We start from the raw sequence: 12,563 nt of genomic DNA on the forward strand, positions 1-12,563 counted from the left end.
GAGGGAGGGAGGGAGGAAGGGAGTAAGCAAATTTCTCAGCCTCTCATAGCTAAGACATTATGGCATTAAACCACCTAACTTCATTATACCTGGACTCATAGGGTGGTCTTTTGTCCAACGCCCCCTCCCCACTGCCCAAAGCCGGAGTCCTCATACCATCTCAGACAAATGGTTGTCCAATCTTTGGAGAATAAATCAACACTCTCTTCCCTGTGGCAATCCTTCAAGTATTGGAAAATTGCTATCATATCTCCTCTCACTTTTTTCTTTATTAAGCTAAACAGCTTTGTTAAGGTAAACATATCTTTAGCCATTCTTCATAGGATTTAGAATCCAGGCCCCTTATCATCTTTATCATTCTTCTCTTCACTCTTTCTAGGACAGTGGTTCCCAACTTTTTCTATACTCCACACCCCTAGAATGCTTCTGGTACAGTAGTGGCCAAAATTGTGGAAACTTTTTGGGAAAAGTGTACAGTAGAAATGCCACCTTTGGTTAAGTTTCCACCAACTTTTCTTCTAATTTCTTTATAACTGTAGCCTTGTTCACTTAATAATACTATTTTACATCGCTTTCTGGGCAACCAGTCAACTCTTTGCACCATTACTTTAATTTTATTATGTTTTACAAGCTCACTAAATGAAAGAACACAAAAAAACCCAACCAATTTGATAGCGACCACATACACACTGACAAACGTCCTCCTCTCAGCTTCAATACATGACATCAATAACTGAATCCTACTGTGATCTGATTGGCTCATTGCCAAAACAAGATGACACCTGATTGGCTTTCTAAACACTCATGCTCATTGGCTACAATCAGATGATATCAACCTAAGCAAGTTGTGCTTCCTTTTTCTGGTTATTTGGCTATAACTTTTCATAGAATATAGTACAGATAATTGAACAAACTTTGTTGCATTACATTCTTGATTAAATTATCTTTCCATTGATATATAATTTTATGGTATTACTCCAAAAAAAGTGGTGTTATTAGCCATCAAACCTCAAAAATACACTTTCCCCAAAAGGTTTCCACAATTTTGGCCACTACTGTATATTCTCGCACCCCTTACAAAAGTTCGAAATAATGGCAATAAATTTGCATATACACTATAATTTTGAAAAGCCAAGTTTTCGCACCCCCTGGAATATCATCTCACACCCCCAGGGGGTGCAAGTACCCCTGGTTGGGAAACCCTGTTCTAGGGCATCAGCATCTTTTTTATATTGTGGTGATGAGAACTGGATGTGGTATTCCAAATGGGGCCTCATCAGTGCGTTATGGAGCAGTATTATCACTTCCCTTGGCCTTGCTACTATCTCTCTACTGATGCAGCCCAGAACTACCTTGGCTTTTTTGGCAGCTGCAGCACACTGATTCATGCTTAAGTAGTGTTCCATCAGGACACCTACATCCTTCCCACATTTGTGCATTTGTTTTCTCCTACCTACATGCAGAACCTTACTTTTCTCACCACTGAACTACATCTTGTTGGATAGGACCCAAAGATCTGTCAAGAACCTTCTGAATCTTGAATTTATCTTCCAAAGTCTTAGCAGTTCCTGCAAATTTGATGAGCACCTCTTCAGTCCCCTCATCTAGGTCATTTATGAAGATATTGAAGAGCATCAAGTCCAGGACAAAATCTTGATTAACCCCATTGCATACTTCTCTCCACATAGATATAGTTCCATTGAGGACCACACACTGAGTGTACTTAGCCAACCAACTACAAATCCATCTGGTAGTGATAGCATCAATCCCACACTGTTCTGTCTTACTAAGATGTACTGTAGGCTGTGATCTGCTTTATCAAATGTCTAACTGAAATCTAGTAAGTATATTACATCCACAGCATTTCCTTGGTCCAATAATTTAGCCACTTTATTTAAAAAGGCAATAAGGTTTGTTTGGAATGACCTGTTCTTAACAAATCCCTCCTGGCTTCTAGGAATAACCTTATATTTCTAGGTGCTCATAAACACACACCTTGAATATATTTCCAGATGCAAAAGACAGATGCAAGAAAGAAATTAAGCAGTTCTGTCTTCTCCCTGCTGCCTGTCTCCTTCTTGCCATTGTTTCTCACTAGTGGACTAACCATTTACTTGTGGTTAGTATCCTATATTGTCTTTATAACAGGATTTGTATTGGAAGGAGAAAGAAAAGCCATTTTTTTTCACACCAGAGCAACTAAAGATTAAATTTTTCTGTAGAAGGCTAGGGTCCTTTGTTCTAACTGTGGTACTGTTAAACGGGAAATTTTTACAAATAACAGTGTAGAAACCCGGTATCATTCGTCTTACTCGGGCACCAGTACTCACATTATGAATGTTTTTAATGTTCGGACGATCAATGACTGAAAATCCAATGATAAGGTTTATTTACGTTTCTTATATGTGTCTCTTATATTCTACGTCGGTAAAATCTAGTACCTTGATCAACTTCTCACAGATAGTTTTGATTAAAGTTCATTTAAATTTGACTTATTTGATTAGGTGCAATACTGTAACTACTTTTATAAAAGACTGAAAACTCTTTGTGGATTTTTTCTGAAAATGAATAAAAATGAACCGGTAACCTCTGGATTTACTGATTAAAAAGGGCTGTATGCACTCAAATGAAGTGTTATTAAATGTTATTCTTCAGTTTGGTAATAGTGAAGAATTTTATGCTGACAATAATGTTTATGCTATCTTGCTAATAATATTCTTGAAGATACGTCTTTGGGAGTTTGTATAAACATAAAACCTCATTTTCCAGCCCACTTTCTCAACAAAGTTAACGCGCTTCAGGTTGTTGTATGAAATATCCCTTAGAATGCTTAGGCAAAAGCCTGATGAAATCATTGCAAGCTCACTCACACATAATTTTCAGTAGTGGTGCTTTCAGAATTTAATTTTTTGTTCTTGCTGCTTTCAAAATAATTTTCTGAGTGTCTTCAACAAGTTCGTCCTTGAAATTGTTATTTGCTTTAAAAAGTCCTGAACATTATAAGGAATTAGCAAAAATGAAAGGACCAATTCTGTCTCCAAATACTTTAGGTAAAGTTCCTCTTTCACATTTTTATGGAAAAATCAGCATCTTGTCCTTGTTCATTTATGTTCTCCCTTTCTCAATGATTCTCCTGAAAAAGAGTATTGAAATAGCTTCAGAAATATGGACAAGACAATGAGGATTAGAATTTAGAATGAAAATTAGTGTGGAAAGAAAATGCAAGTTTTGCTAGAGGTACCTGATTTTTTTTTACCTTTTCTTTTTGCAAATCAGTTCTGTTCCATTAAAGGATTTTACTGCTACCCTGAACTTTTGCAAATAATTTGCAAAGGTCAGTTTTTTAATATAAAACAAGTTGTTTTTCTGATATTCTTTTCAAACATTGCCAGCCACTTAAATAATTCTTTACTGATTTTTTGTGTTTCCTGAACAAGTTATCTTAAACTCAGTGTTAAAGTTGCTAATATATGTCCTTTTTTCTTTAGACTTCTAAATGGACCCTAGAAAACATTAGGGATGTTACCCAACTTGGCGATTCCAGGCAACTCCTACCCCACTCTTCCTCAGAACAACTGCTGCTATGACTTTTAACTCACGGAAAGCAGCATCACTCTCTATTACTGATATAGCTCTGACCTTTAACACCAACATAAGGGGTGCTAATCACAAATCCACCAAGTTAGCTAAAAAAAAAAACCCTCACATTTATTTATGGAACATACTAAACCAAGCAATCACTTCATACCTTTAAGAAGTTTTATCCAACAATAGAATGTAGCCTGAATAATTCTCTGTTTAGCAACATTGTTGGTCATGAGTCTTTTATTTCTGTTATTCCCTAACTCTGCTTATTAACTGCCTTACATCTTATTACTTTGCTGCTCATTATTCTATTGATTGTTCTATTATACTTCCACTCATCTTTTGCTAAGATTTCACCAAAACAGCATTTCATAAATCCACAAATACTAAATTCCAGAGAAAATGTGTCCCTTCTGTGCTCAGTGAAGAATTCAGCTCCTTCAGAGTTTATGGCGTGGTTCTCTTTCTGTCTTTCTCCCAACATCTTTTTAAAAAACAATGTTTTTGTGATATCTGAATCCTTGAGGAAATAGATCCTCATGCCTGCTATTGCATAAAATTTGTCTTGATTTTATGCCAAAGAAATGTGTTCCTTGATTATTCTACTTTTCCAGAGAAAGGGGTTAATAAATATCATTCCTGATATAGTATGTTGACTTCACTTTATCAGAAAAGAAGAAGGTGGAACCCTGCACAGTGTCTGAATTTCCAAATTAGAGTTACCTCTAAGAAAATTATATTATGGCATAGCATTCTATTCAAAATATCAAATGGAACAATATCAGGTTTTTGAGGACAGCCAAACTTACTGCATTTAGAAATAAACCTGTCCCCATCCAAATGCTTTTGTTTTTGAATGTACTCATTCCCCAAAACTTAATATCTCCCAATTTATAAAGAATGAGGGGTTTTGTGCCCAATTTAAATCCTAGCACTTTCGCTAGACTATTACAGCAATAGTTTAATTGTCATCAAAATAAATATGACCAGTGTTTTATATCTTTTTTTCCCTCCAGAGTGGAAAAGATATAGAACATTTTTAGTAGGGAAGGGAAAGGGAAAGGGAAATTATGTATCTATTATTGGATTATAAATATTTTATATTTTATAAAAATATTTACATTACAATCTCTGTTAGATAGTATGCAACCAAGGCATTAAGTGTTTAAATTTATTTTTCATTTCTTTAGTCTGGAGGAAAAAAGTGGCACTGGTACAATTCTGAAACCTGATATAGTAAAGCTTACATATTTGGGGAAAATGCTTTAAAGACAGGCACACACAAACACACACTGAGGAAAAGAGCCTAGGGGTAGCTTTAAGAAGGTCTGACTTCAACACTACCCTCAGCCTGGAAAGATTAATATCAATTACAGTGTAATAATTTCATGGCGATGGAGAAAAACCTGATTTTGGCAGATAAATCACCTTCTTTTTGATATTCTGGAAAATTTTCCTTATAGCTAGGCACTTTCTTCAGGCTAGTGCTGTGCAAGTAGAAATTCAGTTGTTATATGTAGAGCAATGGGGAGAATGTTCTAGTTGAACAAACCATTCCTTCTTGGCATCCAGTTAAAGCTTCTGCGAGGTATGCTATTGAGATTCAGCCAGATTATTATACTTTATAGTTTATGCCATCCGGACACAAGCTGTGACTTAGTTAATACTGGCAAAGAGCAGAATTTTCCATGAAGGTTTTATTTACAGTTTATTTTCTGCATTGCTATCTGAGGGCAGGCAGAAGGAAAGTGTGATTGTTATTGATTGCCACTACAGAAGTAGATCATGAAAGCTTATCTGTGCTGTACACAAAGCACATAGGCTTTTTTGCTGTGGCTCTAACAAGCTTTATTCTTTTTTCATCTGCGACACAACAGCTACTTTAAAAATCATCTTCAAATTATTCATAATTCTGTAAACCCTTATAAAATGAACTGTGGTATTCTCTCATTGGCAAATACTCCTTCAACAATTTCAGCACATCTTAATCTGATTTAATTTTTGTTCCAGAATATCTGACATCGTTGTTATGGCAAATTTCAAATAGCAAATGATTCCTGAATTAGATTTAGGGACGGCCTCTGTGATCTCTACTGAAGTGACTTGAGCAAATGAGTTTCCTTAATGTAGTGAGATGCATATTCCCTGCCTCTGCTATGGCGATTGGAAAAACAGCAATAACTGAGGAATAGGTCAGGGATTCTTTTTTTTCCCCTTCTCTATCATTTTTTTAGTTGTCCCAGCCTGTGCTTTAAACTTGGAATTTAGGGCTTTCATTAAGGAATGGTAGGTTTTTCATTAAGGAATCATGCCACCATAAACCTTGATAAGTGATCTATGTATGGTTGACAATAGAAAAGGTAAAGACATGGGGCCCTTTTATGCCATTTCTTCTTTCACTACAGTATTCTACATGCCTATCTTCAGTGGTAGAAGAAGCAGCCTGCATATGCCAATTCCCTTTCCTTTTTAACCTTCTCTCTACCAGCTCCCTTTCTTTTTCACGCTCATCTTTCTATGCAAGGTTGGGAAGTGGAATCTGGATCTTGGCTAATGTCTGTCCATCCCTCCTTACTTGATTTTTAATTAAAGCTGTTTTTCTCTTTTATGATACTGACCTGTGTCCTGCAAAGAGATCCATAATCATTATTCAGAACTAATTTACCATACAAAATTGAAGAGCTGCCTTTAATACTTCCTTACATCCTATAATGTAAGGCAAAACAAGGTAATGGAAGCAAGGTACATTCAACTTGGAACACTGAAATAGGAAGACTCACAGGGCAATCCAAAAAGGCAAGTTGTCAAGTAGGTTGGGGGTCAAAGGTTAGCGAGTATGCTTTGTGCTGTCATGTTGGGATCAGAAAGAAAAAAAATATGTCAAAGCAGGATTCATGAAAATTCTTTTGCTAATTTAACCAGAAGACTTTGCCCTTCCTTTACTTATGTAACACAGCAATACATTCGTGTATTCTTGGAGGTGGAGACTATAATATTCTGTATGTGAGTGTGGGGAGCAGTTCGTAGAAGAAGACAAATGACTTAGGAAGCCACAAATCTTGGCTAATCTTAGTTAAGGATATTAAAATTAGAGTTCATTCAGAGACATAGCTTCCCACAAGAGTAGTAATTTCATCTGAAAACTGAAGGAACCCTTAAGTAAATAGTTCCTTACATGCTTTCTAAAGTAAATTTTTGGTAAAGATACAAAATATTTAATCAAATTCTTGAACGCAGTTGTTTTTTCAGGCTAAAATTAGCTTTCCCCTTGTTTTTACTCCTCCATTCCCTTCTGCTCTCAATTCTTTGGGAGCTTTTTGAAAGTTTTGAATCTGATAAACATTCCACTGAGTGAAGCAGCTTGGACATCTCAGTTGGAGGAGCAGCTCTGCGCCCACTTGATTTAACTGAAATTCTTGATAGCATGCAAGAAGCTTGAAGCCGATTGGTTAAGCACGGCCTCTGCCCCACATATTCATTGTGGTATGATTTCCAGTGGCTCTATGTTGTTTTTAAAACAGCATAAACACAAACTACACTACTGTGCAATAGTAGATATGACAGGAAGAAATCAACAATGGACAATATAATTCCTTTGGCTCCACCAGGTTCCTTGAATCACATTTAATTGTTTTCAAAAAATGTTTTAAACTAATTATTTTTTTTAATGAAGTGAACATGCTGCAGAACAATTAATGCTATCTAATATCTTTAGTGTATAAGAAAGCTTCTACAGCTCTATGGGCTGTCTTAAAAAATAAAAACAGTAGGTATTTCTATCCCAGGGTTTTGTTTGAAAAAGTGCAGTGGAAGGCAGATTGCAGATGTATTTTGGATTTTTATTATTTATTTCTATGGTAGAGGTAGATTTACATTGGCCAGTGTTTGTTTGGCATTAAATCTTAGTGAACACAATAGGACTTAGATCTGAATAGTCAGAAATAGGAGCTCATTGTCGAAGACTATCATCAAGTGGCAGAAGGGACCACCAACACATTATTAATAAGAATGTAATTATACTGGAGACTACCACAAAACCCTGGAGCTAGAGTTAAACTGAAGAATTGAAAAAAACTTCCTGGAAAATGGTAGGAAATAAGGAAAACCACTTCCTTATTTTTGCTTGGTAAAGTACATGCACATGATCATGTGATCACAGGGAATAAAGCTTAACCCAATGGAATCTTTATCTGATATTTTGTAGTAGAGTTTCTAACACAATTGATCATTACTGAAATATTAAATTATTTTGGGCATTTTAAAATTTGTGTGTGTGTGTTTGTGTATTCACTCTCATTTTGTTTTGACTATTTCCACTTTATGTAATGGGAAGAGGAGTAATAGTATATCAGCATACTAAAAAACAGAGACATTCAAATTGAAATATGCATGTTTGTGTGTATTAGGAAGAATCGCCTTGATAAAAAAATTAGGAATTATACAATTATTAGGATTTTATGATTTGCAATCAGACACTTTGTGGAATAGTTTCTCTTACTACCTGGCAAAATAGGATAGATAGCCAAGCGTCAGCAGCATGATTATTCTTTTAAGGAGGGTTGTTTATATGTTCACTTCAATCTGGCTTATAAATGCTACATTTTCTTGCGAGGCAATAAATTTTCCAGAACAAGTTTTTTAAGAAAAAAAAACTTGGTGAATTTTTGTCTGTGTGAAGCAATCTTAGTGGAACAGAGTATTAAGGATATGTGGATGGAGATGGTCTCTGTGCAGGTGCATGCAATTTTTTCCCCATTTTTGTGGATTTGCTCTGACTGGAACTGCACAGAGAGCTATTTATTGAGAGGTTAGAGCAGTTGGGAGTTCTGCATTTCTATTTTTAGTAAAATGCCTGAAAAGGGAAACAGGAGAAGGAGACTGGGACAGGAACAAACACAGCCCTTCTGAACATCTCTTCTTATGGGACTGTAACAAATGTCATGACAAAAGTTTAATAGCTGCAAGGCCAGGAGGTACATTTTTCTCCCACATGGTATGCACTTTTCTTCAGGTTAAAGCTACAGTCTTTTAATGACGTGAAGTTTTAAAATGAAGTTTTATATAAATGATTCATTAAATGAGTTAGAGTTGGAATATTTGTCCCTTTTTTTTCACCAAATTTGCTCTTAACAAAAAGTAAATGCCTACCCTGAATCATCCATTTAAATCTGGATACCTGACTCTTAGTGATGGAGCCCGTTATAAAACACACATAGATGACCCTGAACCTTTCACGGCATAGAATTGGTTATCTGAGGAACTGCTTCAACTATATCAGGGGTGTCAAACTCAATTTCACTGATGGCCGCATCAGCATTGCGGTTGCCCTTGGGGGGCTGGGTGGGTGTGGCCAGGGTGGGTGCAGCCTACTGGGTGGGCATGGATGGAGTGGGTGTGGCCTACTAGGTGGGCATGGCCAGCTCTACATCGTTCGCGTCAAGGGTGCCTGGGGGGGCCTGGGCAGGAGTGGGGCAGATCTGAGGGTCTCTGGCAGAAGGAGGTGGGACCAAGGCAAGCACCAAGGCATGGTGCATTTCTTCATTCCTCACAAAGGGTGACACCTCCCCAGCATGCACCCAGGGGGCGGGGCCAATGTGGCAGGGACTGGTTCCTCGCTGTTTCTAGATGGCCTTGTGGAGCGAAGACTGAATGCATTTCAGCATAGATGGCCACCACAAAATTGTACATTGGCTCCCGGCTGGCCTGGGCCAGGGCCAAGGCAGCGGGGGCTGTTCCCTCACTGTTTCCAGGATGGCTTCGCGGGCCACATGAAACCACTTCACGGGCCGCATCCGGCCCCCGGGCCTTGTGTTTGACATGTCTGAACTATATAATATTATATTAGCCCAGTGGTGACGAACCTATGGCATGGGTGCCAGAGGCGGCACTTAGAGCCCTCTCTGTGGGCACGCACGCTGTCGCCCCAGTCCTAGGCCTTCAGCTGGGTTTTATAAAACCTTTTCACTTTAGGCCTCTGCCGCCGTGTGCAAAAAAAAAGGTTCAATCAATCAGTCAATTTCAACTTCTCGCGGGAAAAAAAAGATCTCGCAAAGTTGGAATTGATTGATTGAACTTTTTAGTCCCACCCAGTCTGCCGTTACCATCGGAGCCACGCCCACCCAATGGGCCACACCCAGCCAATGGGCCACACCCACCCGGCACTCGACAATGCATAAGTGGGTTTTGGGTTGCAATTTGGGCACTCAGTCTCTAAAAGGTTCACCATCACTGTATTAGCCCATCCCATTAGTTCTGGAAAAGAAGACATGTTGCTAGGGATCTACATTTGGTGGGTCCCATGAAGTGGCCCTTCTTTGCCATGATGCCTGCTGGATGGGACATTCTCTCGCCCACACACCTAAAGTCAGATTAGTTCCATGCCATAATTTTTATGTTTTTTTTTCATTTTCTAATAATGACTTTTTATATGTTTATATGATATATTTATATATTTGCTGTTTTTTATTGATGTATGCTGCCCAGAATCACATTTTGTGAAATGGGAGGCCATATAATAACATGCTAAATAAAGAAAGAAAGCTTTTTTTCAATCTTGTCCCAATATCCCATGAGTATTACATCGCTAAAGACCAACATCAATGGAAATGTCTAGTCCCAGATCTTTTAAGAGATGGAAGTATTGTGTGCATATCTGAGACAGGAAGAAAAATATATTTACCAAATTAATGATAACCCTTGAATATGTATTGCATAAGCCTAAGATGCATTCAGTGTGACCCTTGGACTGTGGTCCAGCTTTCCACAATTTTTACATCCTGTGCTTTCATAAACTTCCAGCTACACTGGACATTAGTTCAAAACATAGAAAAGTAAATGAATTTAAGTAATTTTCATTTTTAATTAGAGTATTTTGCTCAGTCTCTGAATTTGTTGGTTGCAGATGTGTGTGGGGCATTATCTCTTTTCTATTTCATTATTAAACTATGTATAGAAAACCATTTATTGTCATGGCTCCAGTTTCTATGAATTCGTGTTATCTTTCCCAGTTATCTTAAGCTGAAAACTTCCATATCTGAAATTCCTATTTTGTTTTTTGTTTGCTTTTGTAAAAAATAAACATATCTCCAAGGCTCAGGGAAAAGGATTGAAATATTTCTATTAATGCCCCAAGGCCATGGTCAAAATTTCTATTTCTGTGTAGATGTGTTGCAGCCGAATGTTTTATGTGCTTCACCCTTTTGTTAAAAAGTGTGGATTTAAAGGTCCTCAGTAAGAAGAGATATGTTAGACCATACTTCTCCCATGAACCCTACCCAAATAAAGAACTCAGAAAGCTGTGAGAGCTTTTGGGAGCTTCATCACAAGCTTTGTTAGATAGTTTGCCTTTGTTATCTCATACAGTGACCTGTATACACATTTATTTCTCACTAGGAATCTCTTCTTGGGTAGAGATTATCAGTGTTCTCATCCTTAAATCATAATATGTAAGCGGTTGTTGTCTAAGATAAGATATGAGAACATTTGTTGGATAAGTGAGAGTTTCAACATTCGTGTGAACTTCACATCTAAACTAGCTGCACTTTTTTTCCTTACTAGGTGAGGCAACTGTAAAGAAGAAACCAGCTCCAAAGACCCCACCCAAAGCAGGTATTCATTGCTCAGCATTAGTATGGAGAAGACTGTGAGCCATGAGTAGGTAGTCCAGGAAAATATATGTTTATTGAAAATGTTTAAACCCTGTATTCTGCTGAAAGGTTTGCATATGATCCCAGAGGCTTACAGTCTGGATAACAAAAAGACAAAGGAATTGGAAAGAAAAGATTAAAAAGCAAACTCAAGTATAATCATAATTGTTTTTTATATAAGTACTAGCTGTACCCGGCCACGCGTTGCTGTGGCTCAGTCTGGTAAAAGCGTGTGTTGGTTTTACGTCCAACAGATGGCACTGTTTTTCAAAAAAAGCATGTTTTACCTGTCACAGGTGTGACATCTATATAATATAGGTATATAAAAACACGTGCGTATTCGAATGCAACGTTGTGTCAAAATTTCAAAGCAATCGGTGAAGAACTTTCGGAGATTTAAGATTTTGAACAAACGAACATTTACATTTTTATTTATATAGATTAATTACAATTAAGAATATCTTGTATTTAGATACTGCAATTTACAATATTTAGCATAAAATTATTTGATTCTTGCACACCAGATTGATTACAACATTAGAACTAAAGACATTGCCACACATTACATCAAAGTATCAAGGTTTTGATCTTGAGCTTGTTACTTAGTATTGATATTGATGTTTCCATTGTATCATTGTGATACACGCACACATACACTTACAGGTCAGTAAAAGGAAAGAAAGTATAAGCAAAACACTTTAACCAGAATTTAAATACCAAAGTTCTTACGTTTAATCATAATTCTTACTGTGACTAGATCTTCCAGTGACAGAAGCTAATCACTTGGCAGAACATGTGCAGTGATGGCCCTTTTTTCCATCCTTCCCTTGTCCACATCCTGTTGTAATGTCTTAATTAATTTATCTGTGAAAGAATAAAAATGCCTGAGGATTATTAATGGTATCAGATTAATATATAATATACTTTGATGTACCATTTTAAAGAAACCTTGTTCTCTACAAAAGGAATGCTGAAGCATCTTCTTACTAGAATTTTTTAGATTAATCAAAATCAGAAGAATGGATGATACAAAACTAAAACATTATTAAAGTTCTGCTTAAATTTTTATTTAAAAAATGCTGTGAATTTTCTATTTTAATTATTGCTCATATGTCCTTAAGTTAAACACCTGAACAATTCATGACTTTCCATGTCAAATCATTCACTCATCTAGTCCAGTATAACCAGCCTATTTTGTAAGAAACACACACATACACACACACACACACACACACACACACACACACACACAAAAGGGGGGTTGTTCCTGTTATTCTACCAAAACAACTGGAAAAGAAATAAATGAACCCCTCCAAGTCCTGGGTTAATTTA

The 12,563-nt window shown here is 36.9% G+C and overlaps 1 protein-coding gene across 1 annotated transcript in view; it reads left to right on the forward strand.

The window, feature by feature from the left end:
- Positions 1 to 12,563, forward strand: part of MYLK (myosin light chain kinase) — an 81,060-nt gene that overhangs the window by 25,952 nt on the left and 42,545 nt on the right. The window contains 1 exon segment of the mRNA XM_015817598.1: positions 11,143 to 11,193. Within this exon segment, the coding sequence (XP_015673084.1) occupies positions 11,143 to 11,193 (51 nt within the window).

The sequence above is a fragment of the Protobothrops mucrosquamatus genome, unplaced genomic scaffold (assembly GCF_001527695.2).
Source record: "Protobothrops mucrosquamatus isolate PMUCROS unplaced genomic scaffold, P.Mucros_1.0 scaffold606, whole genome shotgun sequence".
Lineage (NCBI taxonomy): Eukaryota > Metazoa > Chordata > Lepidosauria > Squamata > Viperidae > Protobothrops > Protobothrops mucrosquamatus.